At 42.3% G+C, this 21,219-nt stretch overlaps 1 protein-coding gene across 5 annotated transcripts in view; it reads right to left on the reverse strand.

The window, feature by feature from the left end:
- Positions 1-275: 275 nt before the first annotated feature.
- Positions 276-21,219, reverse strand: part of SH2B2 (SH2B adaptor protein 2) — a 505,642-nt gene continuing 484,698 nt past the window's right edge. For 4 of the 5 annotated variants that reach the window (XM_085649839.1, XM_085649838.1, XM_085649836.1 and 1 more), the window contains 2 exons: positions 13,886-14,057; positions 276-1,544 (listed from right to left, as the gene is read on the reverse strand). In XM_085649839.1, the coding sequence (XP_085505965.1) occupies positions 1,249-1,544; positions 13,886-14,057 (468 nt within the window). In that variant the 3' untranslated portion in view covers positions 276-1,248. Of the gene's footprint in view, positions 1,545-2,217; positions 3,756-13,885; positions 14,058-21,219 lie in introns of those variants that run through there. The other variant, XM_085649840.1, reaches the window with a different exon arrangement.

Raw genomic sequence — 21,219 nt, forward strand, 5'->3', positions numbered from 1 at the left:
ATGGTGACTCCGTCATTCACCACTGATATAAAAGGAACGGCCCCCTCACCCAACATCCTTTAACCAAAGCACAAGAAAGATGAAGCCCCACACAAAAACAGGGCCGGAAGGGATGGGGAACTATACTGTGGTGAGGAAGACTAGTACTCAGAGTAATGAAGAATACCGGTAAGTAACCGGGGCATTATTTTCGTTCTTAATACTGTTCACCAAAATCGGTTCCACGACGCACTGATACTTCTAAACATAAATAAACGTCAACCCAGGTGTTCCTTTCTTTTTTTTAATGAAATACCAGAGCGCTTGGTAATTAGCAGCCCAGGTTAACAGTTTGTAGTAACAGTTTGTAGTGACTCCCTGATCTTTGGTAGAAAGAGAACATCTAAGCCGCGCTCCATTTTCTGTAGGTGAGATGGTGTCAGGGTTTGCAGAAAATCATCCATGGCATCAGTAGTGCGCCAAGCTCACTGCCGCTAGGACAGCTGCTGAGTCTGAGAAAAATAACCAGAGAACTGAATAACGCAATGAAGTTAAAAAACAGAACTCCTGTTTGTACAAGTATCTGCCTTTTGGCGAGTGGGCCGTTGGCTATCAACTAACACAAGCCAACAAGCAGGAACACACCTGGCAGTGCCGGATTGTTAACCATTCCTCAGTCCAAAACCACAGGCTGCCAAAGAGGTGCCCTCCTGTTCTGGTGCAACACAGCCGCCAAGTCCTACCAGGATCCTAAACCATGCAGCAAGAATCCTACACCACAAAACAAACATGTCTCTAATGCTACAGTATAATAAAAAGGTCTAAAAATACTGATTAGGTATTTTACAAGTTCAAAACCATTTAGTTTATAATAAATAACGAGCAAAAAAAACTGACGTTTTACTTCGGACCTCAAACTAGGCAGATAATAGTTACGGCCTCCCTGAAAATGTTTTACTCGTTTCTCTGAGTAGTTAATGGAACAAAGTCATGGGCACAGCGTGAGCAGCACTACCAGCGAGGAGTTGCAGTCTGAATGTCTGCTCTGCAGTAGGCATCTTTCTACAGGCACTGGTGACAGAGCAACGTGTTGCAGGATCTTATACAGACTACCAGCAGAACATCTTCAGGACAGTTTGGGCACCATGAAAAAGAAACCCCTTTTGGCTACGGGGGCAGGAGCCAATCTGCTTCTAACTACTTGAGCTGCAACACAGGAGTCGCATGTCTGTCGGCTAAAGATCTGCATCAGTTCCAATGGCCTTCCAGTCAATAGAATGAATACTGGTTCTCCACTGCGCGGGTCCGGTTGCGCGACCCCTCGCTCTCGTGGTAGTCCTCTGTGGTTATGGCTGGGGGTTCCAGCAGGTGCTCAGAACTGCTGCTGCGCACGCTCAGGCTCCCATCGACTCTATGATAGAGTGGCTGTACGGCAGGTGCACTCGCCTCAGAAGGGGATGCAGGTATTGCACTACCTGGGGCAAAACTGGCAAAGTAGTGTTGCGAAGGGAGGTCAGTCCGGCAGCTAGGCAGTGGAGGAGCAGCCATCTGCAAAGGACCCTCATCTGTAAGATAACAAGAAAAAGAATATTTGTGAGCACAAAGTTAGGTACAATAATGAATCCATATAGATGTTGCATGCTTAACTAAGAAATGTGTCTGCATTTTCTTCTCCTCAAGCATATGATACTGAGCAGTTTACTATTTTATCAATAGTAATCAACTAGTATTTGCCTACCTCTATAAATATTGGAAGTCAAACACATTTTGTTCCCAGGTGAAAATATCAAAGGTATAATCCAGAATAATTAGAGAATTGTTCCTTGGCATTCACCAGAAAGGTTATTTCAGCCTCATTACTACCCTATCATCTTGTCAACTACATCACTTCAACTGCCATTATTGAGACATACCAGCACTGCATCATCATTTAAGGTAAATTTAATTCAGATTTAGGGTAAGACTAAAGTTAATTATCTTTACACTTAACTTGCTTCATTTAGGGCACTATCCCATTATTTATTTTGATTTAAATTAAGGTTACAGTTATGGTTAGTATTGTGGTTAGAAAGGGGTGTCTTATTTTTCTAACATTTTCATTTAGCTTTACTGTTAGGTTCGTATTATTTTAACTTAAGTTTACATAATTTGCTTTTATTTTGAGTAACAGGATTAGAATAACATTATATATTTTATTTACGTTCATTTAGTTATATTTTCTTTTTATTCATTTGAAATTAGTTGAGGGATAGCATGCATTCAAATTGCTTTTATTTTATTTATGGTCACAGCTACCAATAAGTGTACTTTTTAAATTTAAATAACAATTTAGGATTAGAGTTTATTATTGTTCGGGTAAGATTAGCTTTTAAATGAAATTTTGTTTAGTGTTAGGATGAAGGTTATAGTTAAGATGTGGGCTGGATGGTGGATAAAGAGGTGAAAGGGCAAAGCTGTGGGTTGACATAGTGGGCATTACCAATTTAAGGATATGAGGTAGTAGTGTAAGTTAACGCAACTGTGTAAAGTAATGAAATGGGGATGTAATGGTTGTCGCTGTAATGCCTTACAACCAATGCAAGCAAAGAGTTCTAATTAGAAATTTGGGAAAGACTACTTACAAAATGCAGGACATAACATATCCCTTACTGTGCAAAGGTAACAATGCCCGAGAATGAGCCCCTTTCAACTTGGGCACACTCGTCATAATTCACAAAACTAGGTACAATGCTGCACACCTTGGAATGATTTTACTGTGGTAATAGGCGTATCACATGCCTTAAAATGTAATAATATAACAAGGGTAACTTTCAGTCACAAATTAGTTTATTAACAAATTTACAGCAAAATCATAAAAAACATCATCATACCATATAATTGACAAGACAAGTATGTATCAAAGCCTTTTCAGAAACAGATTTTAAAGGGGAGTATACAATATATCAAAAGCTTTTGAGAAATATATTTTAACAAGGAGAGTACATTTGATCTGTCATAAATAAATATCTTGACAATTTTTTGAACAATCATTTAAATTGGAAATAACAGACCAAATCATATCATGTCGAGAAACATGTGATATCGTATCATGTATCTTAGACTTGCAATTTTCTCTGTAAAGGCAGAGTTTATCCAAGAGTAAACCAACTGTTTCAATTCTGCCCAATCTCTCTTTTAACACATTTGGTCAAACACATTGGCACGTGAAAAAGGGAGTCTGACTTCATCGTCTCTACAGGATAGGTAGTCCTCAACTAGATTCCAGATAAGGTTAGGGCCATCAGAGACTATATTAGCCTCACCATTTCTACGAGAGTCTTTCTGGCCCTAAAAAACTCTAATTGATGGGATTCTTTCCATATCATCAGCAAGGATGATTAGTCTTCCATCATCTCAAATCTGAAGCCAAGAAATCACTCTTTGGACTGCTTTTTGCTAACATTGTAAAGCACAACCATCACAACTTTGTCTCAATGCATCGGTATAACAAGACTTTTCCCAGACACATTAAAACATTTTAAAATCCTCCTAGCCTTAAAAAGCCCACTCTTGATCAGGGACTATTATCTCAATAATGGGGCAGTACAAGGTATTTCTTGGTTGGAGAATGCTATGGGAATATGTCTAGCAACTCAAATGAACTCCATCACTGCCAGGCAACAGTTTCCGACAGACTACCAATCTCGCTCTGCCGATAATGGAACCACTCTGAAAATCCTGGACAATATCCATCATGTATGGTACGGTGGAAACTCCATCTACTCATTCTTCTGGATCTGTGGGTGACAAACAACATGGTTGAATATATTATTCTTATCCAGACATTAAAATACCATATGGACTTTTATGGTAGGACCCTGAACTTGTGCACCATGAGAAAGTGCAGAAGTGGTTTACTTGGCCCTAGTGGAATTGGCCCTGGTTCCTTCAGGTGGAGCTTTCCCTTGGCTCAGGTGTAGCTGGTCTTAATGCAGATGTGGATCCACTGAGATAGAAGACCTCTTCTGGATAGCTTTACTCTTTTGGGAGGCCAAGGTAGCCAACAAAGAGCTGGTCATCCAACCGGAATCCCTTGGTACGTCCCAGGTAGTAGTTAACCACTCGCCGAGGATCTAACCAATGCAACCATTCCTCGTCTTTCTTAGGCTGAGGTGGACTGAGATAGTCAGAAGAGTGATGGATTGAGCAAAATGGAAAGGAGTGACCGTAGGGTGGAAAGCAGCTGTTTCACAGCTCCAACTTATCTGGAAAGATGGTAGTGAAAAGAGGTCTACAGCTAGAGGCCTACAACTCACAGATCTTTCTAGCATAAGTGATAGCAACCAAAAACACAGTTTTGAGAGTCAACTTCCGAAGAGTGCAACTGTGAAGGAACTCAAACAGAGTCCCCACCAGAAAGGTAAGAACCTGATTTAAGTCCCATTGAGTACCAGAATGAGAGTTGGAGGAAAAAGATTTGTCGGGCCCTTGATAAAACCCATGACAAAAGGGGACTTAAACAAGGATGACTGATGTAGCAGACAGTGGAACACAGACAAATTGGCTAAATAACCCTTCACAGTGCCATTGGCACATCCCATTAGACCAAGAGAAAGTGCAAATTGCAGGACATTAATTTTGCCTGCAAGGGATGATTACCACTGTCTGCATTCTATGCAACAAAATGTTCCCATCTGCCAGAGTAAGCAGACTTAGTAGAGGGGCGACACATGAGGTCTACCACCTCCGGTGGCAGCTGAAAGGAACTCCGTTGTCGCCGCTCAATCTCCAAGCATATAGATGAAGGTCTGAGAGATTGGGTTGCAGAACCAATTCCCCTAACTGGGAGAGAAGGTCCGGTCTGAGGAAGGCGAAGTGGGCGATATGTGGAGAAACGCAGAAAGTCGCGAACCAAACCCTTCTCACCTAATCTGGGGCAATGAGAAGGACTTCGGAAGTCTTGGCAAATATTCCTGAGAACTTGAGGAATCAAGGGTTTGAGGAGAGACGCGTAATGCAGCTGAAAGTTCCACCTCAACTGAAACGCATCCTCCAAGGCTCCCCTCAACAGACACTAGAGGGCACAGAGCTGCTGGAACTGACCATTTTCAGAGGACGCAAGAAGACACCACTTGTGATCTGCAAGGTAACTCTGGCTCAGGCTGTTGGATCTGACATTTGGAGACCCCAATAGGAAATTGGCGGTGAACCAGATCTCTTCAAGATGTGCCCGAAACCACAGTCTCAAATCTTCCAGGCAAAGAGGATTTGATCCTACTGCCTCCTGCTTGTTCATGTACTACATCGCAGTTGTGTGATCAGTCAAGATCTGGATGGACCTAGCCATGATGGAGGGAAAGAAGGCCTTAAGCACCATACAAATCCCCTGCAGTTCTACAAGGTTGTTGTGACCAGAGGCCCCTCATCTTCAGATCCTCCATATGAGCTCGCCAACCTAGGGTGGAGGCATCCCTTACTACCGTAGTCCCGGCCAGAGGGGGGAGTAACAGCCTTTCCACGAGTCATATTCACCTTGTTTCCCCACCAAGACACTTATGCCACAGCTCTGGGGGATATCACGATGGAGCCAGATAGGTCTCTCCTGTAATGGAGCTGCTACTTAGGGAGGTACCAAAAGAAATTTGGGCTTGTTAATCGAAAAGCCCAAATCAAACAGCAGAGATGCTGTTGGCTACAAATGGCATCACACCATGTCCGGTGAGCTGGCTTTGAAGAGCCAGTCATCCAGGTACGGGAAGATGGGGATACCTGACCGTCTGAGATGAACCACTATCACTGCCATCACCTTTGTGAAGACTGGAGGTGCAGATGTCAAACCAAAGAGTAGTATTGCACATTTGTAGTGTCGAGAACCCATCACAAATCGCAAGTACTTCTGATGAGATTGCAGGTTAAGGATATAGACATACACACCCTGCAGATCCATGAACATCTAGTCCCTGAGCTTTAACCTCAGCAGAACTTGAGCTAGGGTAGCAACTTAAGCTTTTCCTTTATGTGGAAGAAGTTTATGCTCCTGCAATCCTGATTAGGACGCAGACCACAATCCTTCTTGGGTAGCAGGATTTTCCATCTCTGACACTAACTCCACCTCCTGATGTACAATGACAAAATGGTCAGGAGGCGGAGAGGAAGGTGGAGGGGGGAGTGTGAGGGGGGCCTGAAGGAAGGGACGGGTGTAGCCCTTTTCTACGATTTGAAGAAGCCACCGGTCTGAAGTAATGGCTTTCCAAGCCAGAAGAAACCAAGACACCTGCCCTCACACAGGCTCTGTGGGTTTGGGGAAGCTAACTAGGCCGGCTTTCCTTGTGGTGCAGGGGAAGAAGAAGAGGATTGCAAGGTGGATCCAAAGCCGTTACCTCTACCATGGCTGACTCGACGATGCAGCGAGCGCAAGGTAAGTGGTTTTATTTTATTTTTTAATCTTACCTACCCCGTCGTCTGTCGACTTCTCCCACCCCACCTTGCCCCACTGCTTTTACCTGTGCTCGCCGCCACTGATTCCAGCACCTCTGCGGCCTTTAACATTACCTTGTGCAAAGACAGAACTTGAAATCCAACCAGGTCCTAATCTAGATCACCACCAAGGAAATATTTCACAGGATCAGAATCTGTACCAAATATTTCATGACAGTGTGCTTTGTAAGCCTCCTCTGCAAGCAACCTCTGGGCCTCTCTGCGGGAGTGAATCTGAGGTTTGACATCAGGCTTCGGCACTGGCAGTGTCGTGTCTGGAGCTGGAGGAGGCATCAGTAAAAAAAATATATATATATTTTTTCCTTTTTGGAAAACATGTCCCCTCTGGACCACTGGCAGCCCACCTGAGGCTACTGCCTGGTTCCTAAAGGGGCCTCTTCACCTCTATGAATCATTTACCACCTCCTTTGAGGAGTTGGTAACTTTTTATGGAGTCAGCTGCCAGTAGATTCCCAAGGGGAATCAGTTACCACTTCCTATGAGGAGTCAGCAACTTTTCAATGGTTTGAAATTAGAATTGTGGTCTCAAATCATTGAAACATACTAAACTGAATCGCAATTTGTAAGGAACGCCTTTCCAAACTGCCATACGGTATGGCCCACAAAACTCATTTTACGAGTCGATATTTGTACATCTGGCCCATAATTCTCAATAGTTTTGATTCCATTTTTTAGACCTGCCATCATCAGGTTACACTTTGCTTCTCAGCCTATCAAAAATTAAAATTTAACTAATTAAATAGATGCTTTCAAAATAGGACACATGAAACGTCATTCAGGAGATGAGCTAAGAGGATACCCTTGACACCGCACTACTTTGGTACGGGCCAGGTAATAATAACCAATAAATATGAGCCTTGGTTCTGTATTAACTGAATAAAAAGAGAAAGACTCTCCCCATAAAAAGAGAAAAAGTATTTGTTCTGTGCTTATTGAGCAACAGCAGTAGCATAACCAAGCGTATGCCTTCTTGTTGGACTGCAACATGTATAGACAAGCTTAGCATATACAATGTTGCAATTTGAGCATCTTTCTGTCATTCCGGATTCTTCATCTGAAAGGCTGGGCAAATGTCAATCAATCAGGGCTTTATAAAACGCACTACTCACCCTTGAGGGTCACAAGGCCCTTGAACTTCACCAGTTCCTTAAATTCCGAAAGTTAAAAGTCAAAAGTAGGAAATGGCCTTCTCAAGATGTTGGCCGGTGGTCTGGTAAAATAATTTGGGCTCAAACTGTTGTGTATGGCAGGGCTCTCCTGGTAATGCATATGTTACATACAAGCCAGGCCTGCTGGCATGCCCACAAAGCACACTAGCTCCTTAAGAGTGTGCTTTGAAAGACTTAGACCTACAAAGCTAACTAAATATTTGAACGGTAATGGTAACAAATGTGTGCCCAGTCATTTTATTCACAACTGTATTTTGATATTAGTCTCATTAACAAACCAAAGGAAAATGGACATTTTTCGCTGTCTGAAATCTGTAGAGCAATGTAGTGATTACAGCCGAGGCCAAAATAGACTTGGAGAAATGGTTATATTAACTTGCTTCCTCTGTACGTCTCCAAAAGGGACAGTGGTCTCAAACAGCAACAAAAGTTCACACTCCAGTGCCTCGCCCTTCTCCACAGGGAAACAAAGGCATAAAAGAAAGTTAGAATTAGGAAGGAGTAGCACACATGGGCTGACTGCTGAGGGGAACTTGATTAGCGATCGATTTCCAACTGGACTAAGCGGCAGCATAAGGTATGCAGGGAAAATGATGTGGCGAGGCAACAGAACGCTAGATATCTATATTAGATGTAGAAAGATTATGCAGATTCAGTATGTTTTAGACTAATAAAGTAGGCATGTTTGGTGCATTTTTAGGGTTTGCCCTAACTTTAGCTGACTGATGACATTTTGTAATAATTATATATTTTCGGATACATATTTTTTTTTTTTTGCAGAGTTTTATATAGCGCGAACTTGACCCGAATCCAATCACGTATCAGAGCACTTTACATAGCACCAGTTACGTTACATGAGGGGACACATTCATTTTTTGTTAGGCACAGGGAGATTAAGTGATGTGCCCAGAATCACAGAATGTTCAGAGTCATTGCAGAGACTCGAACCCAGTTCCCCAGGTCCGAGGTCGAGCGCCCTAGCCGTTAGGCCAACTCCTCTCCCCACATATGATTTGTAGAGGAATTATGCATAATAAATAACTAACCATTGTAAAATGCCAAATATTAAGTGTTATCTGTTTCTTGGAACCAGAGTGAAGCTTCACCTACATTAACCCTTGCAGATGAGATATCTCTGGAGTTTGCCCACCTTGACACCTGCCGGTTCTCCTTTTCACCAAAAAATGGTATGATAATTTTTTGTGGTGGTTGTGGTGGGGGAGTGGGGATCAGTGTGACTTCTTGACTAGAGCAACTTCTGTCATCAATGTCAATGTTCTGTCTAGATCGGCCAACTGATATCATGCAGAATTAGGAATGTGGTCATACAAACCGCCTCATCCACAGAAAGAAGGATGCCACTTATATGTTTGTTTCACAGTACGTTTTCTACCTAAATAGTTCTAAGTTCAAATGCTGAGCAAATACAATAATCAACTGGCTGGAGAGAGAGAGTGTGAGGGGAAGGCAGGTGTTTGTACATTATATATATGGAACATATGTCAGGAGTTTCTTTGAAATATGGTTTCATCATCATAATGACAGCTCCAAAACCACAGAGCTTTCCCATTGCCAGGGCCACTAGGATTATGCAGTAATGGAGTTCTAAATTATGTGTCAGGATTATCTAAGAGCAAGGAAAGTAAAGTATGAGGCATTAGGCATGGGAGCTAAATACAACATTCTCAGTCCGAACACTAATGTAAAACTGTTAGGGGCCATGTTGTATTGATATCTCAAACTGACAATAAGGCGTTTCCAACTTTCAGCTGCCAAGTGTTCTTTGCCTCAGCTGTGAGTGTGAATTTAAGAAAACAAATGCAATATTTACTGGCACGTGGTACAAGTGTTGGTACTTTTATAGGCCATCTGATTTCAGTTTTTCTGGCTACCATAACCTCTACCTCATCTGCTCATTAAAATTGCAAAACGTGTAGATGTAACTAATTCTAGAACCTATTGTAATTGGGTATATATTTGCGTACTGCTTTTTCTCTGGCCTTTCTTCTAGGTGGATACCTGGAGAACACACGCGCCATTTTTCTGTGATTACAGGCTTTTAATAAATGCATTCCGGACTCAGATCAAAGCAGAATTCCAAAGTTTTGCTTCACAACCTTGGAGTATAGACTGAGAGTCGCAGAGACTTGTCTAGGAGTGACAGCTGGGGTTGGACTAGAATAGACCTTCACTGTACAACTTAAGATGCTCCAAAAATAAAAGATGCGCTTTCTTGAGGACTTTGGTGGAGGGCAGCCTGGAGCTCTGCTTGTCAACAAGTTCAGAACATTTTCCACAATTCCAACTGTGAATGAGAGTTAATTTTTATATTGATTGAGTATAATTTTTATTAACTCAAAATATCTGGGCGTGAACACGTCTGAGAGGGTATAAAACAATGGGAAAGGTATAGTAGGAAATGGGGGAGGAGTCCTGGTTAAATAGGAGATATGATGCGAGTGGAACCCAAGGAAAGAGGAAGTATCCGGGGAGGAACATAGGATATGTTCAGATAACCAGTATATGCCCTTTCGAATGAATGCGGGCACTGCTGGAAGCTCGTTCAGCCACCTTGAGAGCTCTACAAACACACTGCTACAATACATCAATATAAGAGATTCACTCGGCGGCTCTGACTGACGTCACGTTGCGGTAGTGCCCAATGGCTACAACCGAGACATCAGCCAAGTCAGGTTGATGTGATACATTTTGACTTTAGGCGTCGTGGGGACATCAAACCAGCTGGAACCGGGCTGCACGTTCTCCCGCACAAGTTCGGATACAATCATAGTGTACTTGTTGCACTTCCTCTCTCTCACCTCTAACTTTTCCCTCACTTTTAGTGTTGCTTTCTTTTACTCTCCCCTTATCCACCTTCCATATTGTCACATTTACTCTCATTCCCCTAACGACTCTGAGTAGACCTCTTGTCACCAAGGAAGGTCAGCCTGCACCGGTGCTGCCCGCTGAGGGCAGGGACCTTGAGCGGGGACTGAGAAAACAAACAGATGTGAGTGGGCACAAGAACAGGACGAAGAGGAGAAGAGATAGGGATGTCACAGACGAGATGGGAATGTCAGCTGAAAGCTTCAATGTGTGAGGAGGCTGATCACACTGTGGTGGGCTATCTTTCTTACCACCTGCATCAGCGGCATCTTCATCTTTTCCAAGGGGGTACTGAAATACTCTTTGTACATCGGCCTCTCCCCCCTAGTCTGGCTGGTCTGTGGGGTCCTCACCATGTTGGGTATGTCTATTTTTGACCCCATGGGTGCAAAATGTATTTCCAGGCCTAGGCTTTCAATGAAGACATCGGGGCTTCCTGGGAGCTGTAGTCTTGTTTTTAGATCGTTGAACCAATTTTGCGTTAAGTAATACTGGCAAGTCTCATCACGAGTACCCTGAAACAGTGAAAAGTACTGGCACTTTTCAGCCCGATTCCAGTTCAATGGAGAGTAGTCTTATCTCTGCATGGGGGGAAAAAAGTGTCACTTAAAAGGACTGGCACTTCTCAGTCTGGGTCCAGTACTATAAATGGATAGTATAGGTATCTGACTGAATCTACTATGATCTGGCAATAGCACCACTGAAGAGAATGAAAACCGCAATTTCTAGAAACCATTATGTTGGTAAATGATCACTGTTTACTGGACTGGGACAAGCATTTTACAACAGCTTATGGAAACTTCATTACCAACAGAACTCATCTGCCCGCTCAAAGGGTTTGAAGGTGGGGTTGGCCAAGTAAGAAACTTTAATAAAGTTGCTGGCATGAGTTCTGTGGAGGACCATGACTGAGGCAGTTCACTTTAAGGGCAAAAGAATATTTCATAAAGCTTAGATAACTTTCAGATTATTAAGTAGAGTTGGTGTCAATCGTCTGTGCAGCAGGAGTACAGAGAGAAGTCTCCGGTTAGTGCCCTTACATTTCTGGTGCTTTGCAGCAGTTTTAAGATCTTCTTCATTTTCTCGTTACACATATGGGTGTAATTTCTGATATTTAGATGATTTTCTCGTCTTTATTGGTTGATTTTCCTTGCGGGAAAGTGTCACTCATAGTTGTTAAAATGTCACTCATGATTACACTGAAATTATGAAAATGTCACACATAGCAACAGATGCAAATGTATAGCTTCTGCCATTCCTGCAGGGCATAAGCTGTCATTAGTTGCCAGACTCCTCAATGCCTCTTTCCTACAGCACTTTCTATCCTGCCCTCTGGGGTATAAATTGTTATCCGTTGGCAGGCAACTTAAACCCTTTTTCGTCATGTGACTGATGGTAAAACATTCCAGTGGGAAGTGGAAAATCCAGTGTCACTAGATCTACTAAAGGGGACCCTAGTCCATTTTATGTACACACATCAAGGCAAAAGAAAGTGCATGTATTTAAGGAATTAGGATACGTGCAATGAGGCACATAGGAATAAGCACTTTGCAGGAGAAGGTAATGTACAGTAAACGAATCTTAACAAATAGAGGGAATCTAAAAGCAAGGTTTCACCAGAGCAATGGAAGGTTTTCTTACATTGGTACAAAAAAGCCACTAAAAGACATAAAAAAAATCCAAGGTTAGGGGATCTTACTCCTAAAGTTGGTTCACCAAGAAAAACTAAAACACATGATCAACAAATAGATCATAAACCTCAAAAACATTTACAAAGCAATCCTTTAAAGATTAAAGTGGTTACTTGCCTAACCAACACTTGTATACACTTGGGTTTATGGCTTGACAACTCATCACCAATTATAATGATGTTCCAACACCAAGTGTGGGGAGAAAATATGCATTTATTATCTTGCCAAGCCATTTAAGCACCAGCTCCTACACCTCCTCCTCTCTGCTAAATATCTCAACTCCAGCATTCTATGTAAGAACGCTGGAATGTTGAGTGAGGACCAACATCCGACAAACAATAGAACATTAGTGCAACACAACACAGTTTAAAGCATTAAATCACTTTTTGAAATGGTTCAGAACACTTCTAATCTAGTCTTGTTCAGTAAGGAGTAACTGCTACAGTTGCACTTCAAACGAATGCATTTTTATGATCAAATCCTCATAATTAAAAATGGAATAATCCTCTCAGGTTTCCCTAACAATCAAAAGCATTAGGTATTTGTACTGTGTGCACAACAGTCATTGTGGATAAGCTATGGTAAACCATATCCCAGCTGAAGTCCATCATCTACTTTGTTGACCAAATACCAGCCCACTGGGTCACAACACAAACGGACAGCAATTGTCCCATGTAAGCTCAACACCATCAATGTCATATATGAAAGGAAACCTCGCAGCAGGTCATTCCTCAAAATGTGTTGACTGAACCCTAGAGCTTATAGCAATTTTTGACTGTTCTACTATGCCAAGACAACCAAGCGTTGCATCTTTATACCATCCCATGAGCTTTGCAACTTTTAACAAACTTGAAAAACAATATCAATCTGCCTTTTGACCAGACTGTATCAGGGGAACTCTTGGCATTGTTCCACATACTAACCACTTTCTACACACAATCACAATATACTAATTAATGAACACCAACCTGGGGATTTGCAGGGTAGGCAAAGTCCAAGATTTGATCACATCATTCATGGAACAAACAGAACTAAATTCAATCAACCTCACAAAGACCTCCACTGTGACAAAGCCGTTCCTCAAGGGCTCCATGATGACTCTGATTCTCTTAAGTGATTACGTGGGACATCTGGTGCCTTACTCTTTTGAACTTGCTTTTTTGAACCTGGGTATTACAGACCAATAATGTCAACTGTACTTTACTAGTCTTGAAGAAGGTAGATGCCGCCTACCAAAGACAATGCTCGATTGCTCTTCCGGATTGAATGCCCTAAACACATCTCCAATCTCAAGCCAGAACAATCAGCATTTCTTTCATTAATAGCGGATCTTTCTGATGCCCCAGTCTAAAACTGGCTATTTTACCTCTTGGCTAAATGACTCTCCACCTTTGTTTTATCCAAATGCGTTATCACTGGGTTTCATATTGGACTCCAAACTGCATCTTGATTTCTATACATGCACACTGTAAAAAGAGCACAATTCCAGCATTCCCTGCTAAAAAAACCTATCACTGCTTATTACTTGTGCAAACCTGTACAAGAACCTCATATAAGGTATCCACTGATATGACCACATCACGTCAAATAGGTTTAAAATTACAGATAGTGGTGGAGGCATGGCGGGACAGTGTTTGTATAATCTGCTAAGTAAACAGTAAGTTAAATTAGAAGTCGTCGTACCAGGCAGAGAGCTTTGAGCCACAACGTAACAGCGAAGGGTAATGTCAGAAGCACCACCAGACTCCAGAGGGATAGGGTGGGTGTGAAAGTGCCTAAGCATGTCGAAGATGGTCTGGAACCATAGGTGCTGCACATGGCACTGGCCGTTGTCATTCAGAGACAATCGCAGGTGCTGTAACAAAAGATGTGAAAAGCACAATTAATGAAAATAAATAATAAAAACAAAACAAAATGAAGACTTGGGAGAACAGCATGAAAGAGGAAGGAGAGAGTGCAGGTATATGTAGAGATTACTCTTGACTTCAGTGTATGCATTATGGCATTAATAACGGAATACACTAGGCTTGAGATATTAAGAGATGGATGTGAAGGGAAGTCGAACAACAGCACATTTACATTGATACAAAATATTGCAAACACTTGCCCCAGCTAAAATCATCAACTTCTGTCACCCAACTGCCTACATGATAGTTAGGATTTTTTGCTACTTATGAAAGGAGGCAGATTGAAAGAGTAACAAGAAGTGAACATTTATGTAAGCTTGTGGCAACATACAGATCTATCTAACACAAAAACTCCTCTTTTCTTGAAGTAACTTTACGGCTTGCTTTAACTTATTCCACTGCTTTATATATCTGCCTCTACCACATGACAGTAGATGTTTATGTACATTAAAATATTGCTATTTGCTGTATGATCAGAGAGTGATCCTGGGCAGGCTGAGGAAAACTTCCAAAACCCACATGGTGAGAGAGGAGCTTGTTCGAACACCAAGAGTCACAACAATGGGCGGTGACTTTTTTTTATTTGTATTTTTTAGTTGAGAGTGTATTTTTCAGTGCTACTCATATTGGCCTCTTGGGACCATGCCGCATGAAAAGGTTTCTTTGGATTTTTATCTATTATATATTAAAGGTATGCAGAGTCATTAGTTAGCAGTGGTCCCCACTACCTTAAAAAAATGTAGACAAAAGAAAGGTGAGGTGATATGTCTACAGAACTAAGGGTCAGCAGAATGGCACCAAGTGCCCAGGAATCAAAAAAGTTAGCTAGAGATACTGCAACCTGCATTAAAGTAGTAAAGTGTGGTTTGATTTTTCCTTACAAAGTTCCAACACGGCCAAAGGTGAAGAGTTCTTGATGAAGATGAGCAAAGGTTCTCGTATCCCAGGTCAGATGGGAGCTGCAGTGTCCAGCAGAGTTGACTAACGCCCCTGTCACCAATAGAGTACATTTCTAGTTCGTGTTAAGCATGTGTAAGGCTACTCATTGGCTGGACTTAAAATAGATACACATTTTGGTTGCTGGTGATAACTGTGCAATGGTAAAGGTCAAAATTAGGCCAAGACATTGTCACCAACCTAAAAGTAGTAAAGGGCAGTTTGATGTTTCATGTAGGGCTCAAAAAGCAGTCTTGAATGAACAATGTGGACAAAGGATCCTTTCTCCAAGGGCAGACTAAGCCCCAGTGTTAATCAATCTCAATCAGCCCACTTTGATGGCTGCAACAGAAAATCTGAGAGGCTGAATCAAACATTGTTTAGAATAGAAAATGACACCTATTTGGCTTCTATTCTAAGGATCGAAAGCATCTTGTTACAGCTGAGATCAAGAGTTGATAGCGAGTGTGAGGCCAGCAAGAGAACATTGCAATAAAGGTAAGCTATAAAGAAATTTGTACAAGCTATTTTCAGCAAGGCTCAAAGGTCAGAGAAGACCTCCGCAAGGATCAAAAGGTAGAGAAGAACTGGGCTGAAATTGAAAAAACATGAGGCCTGCCAAAATCATACCATGCTGTTTTCTTCACTGTATCTCCTTTCACCACTTAGTTCATTTTTTTATACTGATATTTTAGAAAGGCAGGAGGGAGATTCCTCATGTAAACTAGAAAGAGCAATTATCTCTTGGATCTAAGGGGGCCGATTCATTATAGTTCTATTATGGCAGCAACCAACTAAGTGGTTCGTGTGTCACCCTCACATGTGCGAAGTATTGGTCTGTTTAGGGTTTGAGCGATAAGCCGACTAGGGCTCACTGAAGGTCTCATTGGCCTTTAGGGGACTGCAGAAGGTTTCAGGAGCATGAGAGGTGAACCATTGCTGAAATGTATGGCTTCCTTTGGCCTAACCTGAACACATGAAATATGGGCCTTTGAAGTCTGTAGTTCCTGCTCAGGTTGTCAACCTCGATTGCTCTTTCACTTCCTAACTCACTTAAGGAGGCGTATTTGTACATCATTAGCCACTATCTCTGCCTTTAAAAAACTGCATGGCTTCTGGTTATGTTACCAACGTCCATTCAATCTGGCATCCTTATACTTACAGCGAGAGTGTTGTTTCTTCTAATAAGCTTGTATTCTATAATAAACCTATTAAACCACCCTATGAACAGGACAATGGCAAACAATTGTTAAACTGCACCATTTGCTACCAATTAAGAAAAACATTCTTTTTGGAAGCACGCTTTAAGTCCCTGTAGGTTGAGATCAATTCAAATAGCCCAGTGCATTTTGGAATGCACTATCTGCCACCTATTGTTCCGGGTATTCCACATCCCACTTCATCTACTCGGCCAATATTTATTAAAATGTAGGTATCATTATTGATTCTGCTAAAAATCCTTGAAGGAGAACTCTTGAACCCCACTAAAGGATATTAAATTGAGACCAATGTTATTGGCCAAATGTGCTTTTAAAATGCACCAATGGCCACATACTGTCCAGAGAAATACTCCCCACATTATGCAGAACACAACAATAGTGAAGGGAGCACCCAACAATACGTTTTGACATAGGTTCTGAAGATGCCGCTCCCTCCACTGCTTAAAATGTGAGACCCCCACCACTGAAGTTTGAAATTTTTTGGGCCCCTCCCACTACGCAATATACTTATAGTGGTAAATACGTTCCATCAAGGCAACAAACTGAATTGTCTCTAAGAACTTCAATAATCGGTCCTTTCATTACCCGACCTAATGTTACTTACTTGCTTTATCACTCTTGGAAAAATGAAAGGCTTTTTCAGCCCGGGCGAGGTAAAAGAATTAGGCTGTTACTTAGCACCAACGTAGTCTGGGAGCAGCGGGATGCTGTGTGGTGTGCGTGTACACAAAACACAGGGTAATAACAGACCAATCAGTAATCCATAGGGTGATATGTGCAAGGCAGAGATCTTGTCAAATCGGTAAGAGGAAGTTTTTTCTAATCTGGTGCAGATTTAACACAATTGTTTGCCATTGTTCTGTTCATAGTGCATTTGTCCGCACTAAGAAGTTTATGTTCGAATACAAGCTTGTTCGAAGGAACAACCCTCCTGCTATTAATGAGTAAGATGCCTCATGTCCAGGCACTGTAACTTACAAAATCTTGAAACTGTATTAAGCGGTGCTGCATGCTAATCGTGACTGCGAGTTCCCTTCATGTAGTCATTGCTTTTGATACACTGGTCTAGTGCCAGAGCCTGAAATGCAACTCTGCTTTGGAAGGTTTCTGGTGCTAACAGCGCATGAAGCACAGAAATTAAGAGCAAAGGGTCATTATTGAATGTGCCTCTTACCAGAAAAATTAGAGTTAACCAGGGTACTGACTGGTAAACCCTTGCTTTATGCCATTTCCTAAGGCTGGCACGGTCCTTGCTACAGATCATTTTGGGGTTCACCAATATAGTGGCAAGAGCAGAAATTAAACCAAGTTCAAAAGTCCAGTGGTTCACACTCTTTATCCTTCTACTAGACTTTGAGCAGTGAGTGAGGGGCAGTTGAGGAACTCAAGGGGGCTGACTGGGTCAACCGTGTATAGCCATTCGTGGTGAAAGAGTGTGGGATTTCACTTAATCTTTGCTGTCACTGACTTTAAATGACTAAACAACAAAGTACCCAACTATGCATCTCTATTATTATTAGCAGGGGATACTGAATAGTAAGTAATGCTTTTGGGAACTATTTAGCAACAGTGCATTGAGAAACATGTTAAATCTCATATCTAATCAGAATAATTGAGATAAAGAAATAGGACTTCTTGGAGAATGTTCAGTAGAAACTTAACAATGTATTAGTAGCACAATGGTAAAATGGCTTTTAATAGTACTGATGTGTACTGAATCAGAACAACTGAGTAAACAGTTTTGGATTGAGCACTGCTCCTCCTACTAACATAACCCTACAGACAAAAAATACCTAACCTTGATGCGCTCTGTCCTCCTATGATCTCAGGTCTTCCTTCAAAACTCCATCTTCAGCAGTGGGCACACAGTGAAATGTTACTATCAGGAGGAGGCTCATGTGAGGTCAGCCTTCAGATATTGCCAAGCAGCTGAGTAGATTCCTACTGTAATGGGACTCTCTCCGATCTACCTTTGCATCACTTTTCAAAGTTGATTTCAAAGCGGTTATCTCAATCTTTTCGTTGTCACCCCAAAAATCTCCTTCCTCTTCTCATTCCCACTGCCACCCATTGTTTCTCCTTTTCTTCACTGCCTACCTGTTGGAAGATGACTAAGAATGGTTACCTATAAAGCAAAGTTGTCTCTCTGGTGATATAGCAATGACTTGGGCAATACCGGTTTCATTCACAACTCTTCTTTCTCATTATCTCTGCCCTGCCCATGTTTTCTCTCTCGTACTGCCTCTGTGCTTTGAGATTATGTTATGAAGGCTTAAAAAGCTATACACATAAACAACATGATATCTCAAGACAAATAGAGACAAGAACTGAAGTCTGTTTGCATTAAATGTGTAAGTTAAGTTTCTTTGAACCACTAATATGTCTATGTCTCTCTCTCTCTCTCTCTCCCTCTTCGTTTTCCTCGGAGCATCTCTCTTACCATCTTTAAATTTCTCTGAGTCTTGGTCACTTTGTCTGAGGCTCTATTTCTAGGCTTCTTTCAGTCTCTAGGTTTCTCTCTCTGTCATTCTCTATTTCTGTGCCTCTTTCTTCAGATTGCTCTTTTAAGTACTCCAAGTGAGCCTGTGCAGAGCGAAAGTGTGGAAAACAAGAGTCACTGAGGAGACTTTGTACATGAATGTGGAATCTCTGCTGCCCTTCTCTTTATTATCTTCCACCAAACAGTCCTGAAGTATCTGCCACAAAGTGCATCATCCATTTGTCCTACACTAACAGGACCTTCCTCATCCCCTTAGCTTTCTGAGTCCCTCCTCAGTTTGTCATCTTCAAACCAATTAGGACTTCACGGATCTCATTAATCATCCCGCTTAATGACTGACCTACTCATTCTTCCCTCTTCTGATCTATCACAGACCTTAACCTCCTCCCTCTTCAGTTAGCCTTTCTCATCCTTTTGCTCTCCGCAACTTTTATCCTTACACATTTTCCCATCTTCCACCACCGTCTCTTCTACTAGTCTATCTTCTGACTTTCCGCCACCCTTATTCTCGCCCTAAATCATGTTGATCTCTTCATCAATCCCCCATCTGCCTTCTTCCCCAATAGTCCATCACACTGTGCTGCCAGGTCTGCTAGAGGGGGGATCTCTTGGGTCAGTTGCAAGTGCTATTTACAATGAACACATCACCGAAAGTCAGAAACTTGACCTAACAACTGGAGGTAATGCGCGCTGCTAGATGGTCACCATGTTCCTTGCCAGAAGTCCATTTGTACCTGCGTGCCATTATGGCTGAAGAGACTCATGGGCCACAGAGTTTGTCAGTGGCCTGGCTGCCTCCTTGGCAATGCTGCTCCAAACACATACAATTTAGAATGGTTTTAAAGTGGCAATGGGAACACATTTCAATGCTGTGGTCTTCAAGCCTTTTTATGCTGAGCCATGCTGAGCCACACTGGAGTTGAAAATGATTTGGTCCCCCAACCCATGAAGTAACTTGCTAAAATGTTTAATGGTGAATACTGAATTCTGCAGGTGTTTCACATTGGAAATTTAGAGTACTTATTTGGAATAAAATCAAGGACAGCAGAACAAACATTAAAATATCTGGTATATAACTCTTCTCCATCCTCCCAAACATGATATGTTACTTCAAACACAGCACTGTAACCTAGCAATGTACACATATACAAACCTGGCCCAGCAGGGATAGCAAATATGTTTATTTTTCGACCGCACAAAACAGGTACATCATTGTTAGAAATGGGGGTCTCTAACTGGCAGAGGTAGGTACATTTGTCCAAGTAGGGACCCTTCTTCCTAGTCAGGGCAAGGGAGTTACACTCATAAAATAACCCCTGCTCACCCACTTGATAACTTGGCACGATCAGTCAGGCTTATTTCAGAAGCAGTGTGTAAAGCATTTGCACAAAACCATCAGTAATACAGTGAGAACACTACAAAAGGACGCCACACAAGTTAAAAATAATATCCAATATTTTATATATCCAAAACAAGATGAAAACGTTAAGAATCCAACATACAGTACTTAAAAATATATACTTTGCAAGATATCCTTAAAATCGCAGAAATATCTCAAAAAACAAAGTTCGTACGAGTTGGTTGATGAAAACAACAGAATCTAACAGTTCCAGCCGACCGCATCGGTACGGGTCAGCGAACGCGAGGACAGACTCTAACAGTACCTTTCTCGTTGTGGGTGGCACATTAGTGTGAGCCGGTCATGGCAAATGTCACAGTTGCGTTGCAAAATGGAAGCGGTGCAGGGTGCGGTGCCCTCACGAAGGGCTGCAGGCAGCGCCTCGGTGACTATCGTTCAGACGGCATCAGTGAGACAAAGGCTTACGGTGCAGTGAAAGGCGGTGCTCGAAGCGGAGCTGGCAGGTTGCGGTGCAAGTGACAGAGCCGGTTAGCGGAAGCTGGAGTCGGTCGGCCCAGACTGTTGTGTGGGACAAGGTGATGCGTCGTGAAACGTACGAGTGGTGCCTCCAGCCACGATGCGGTCACGGGTGCTTAAGTTAGCAGCAGCAACAGTGTCGGTGAGACCAGGATGGCGAGGCGGTGCAGAGTGCAGTGCTCAACGGTACCCACGGTGGCCGTCGGGGAGACCAGGGTTGTGGTGTGAGATGTGGATGGTGTCTTCTGCGGTGACGTCAGGACACAGAGCCTTTGATGGAGTCGGTTGTATTTCCCTTTTCCGTGGCAAATGAAGAAATAAGTTACTTACCTGTAACTGCAGTTATCCAGTATTGGTATCTTTCATAGATTCACATGCCTGAATCATTCCCCGTCGTCGAAGTGGGAGTCCCACGGTACATATAATAAAGCAGTAAATAATAATTTCCATAGGCTATCATGGAGGTAACCATGTATTCAATAGCTTATCAACCTTCTTTTTAAAAAAAGGAGCAAACTTAGACTATAACCAATCAGCACCCTCTAGAACAGAGGTCTTCAAACTGCGGGTCGCGCCCG

The sequence above is a fragment of the Triturus cristatus genome, chromosome 3_2 (genome assembly GCF_964204655.1).
Source record: "Triturus cristatus chromosome 3_2, aTriCri1.1, whole genome shotgun sequence".
In the NCBI taxonomy this organism is placed as follows: Eukaryota; Metazoa; Chordata; class Amphibia; order Caudata; family Salamandridae; genus Triturus; species Triturus cristatus.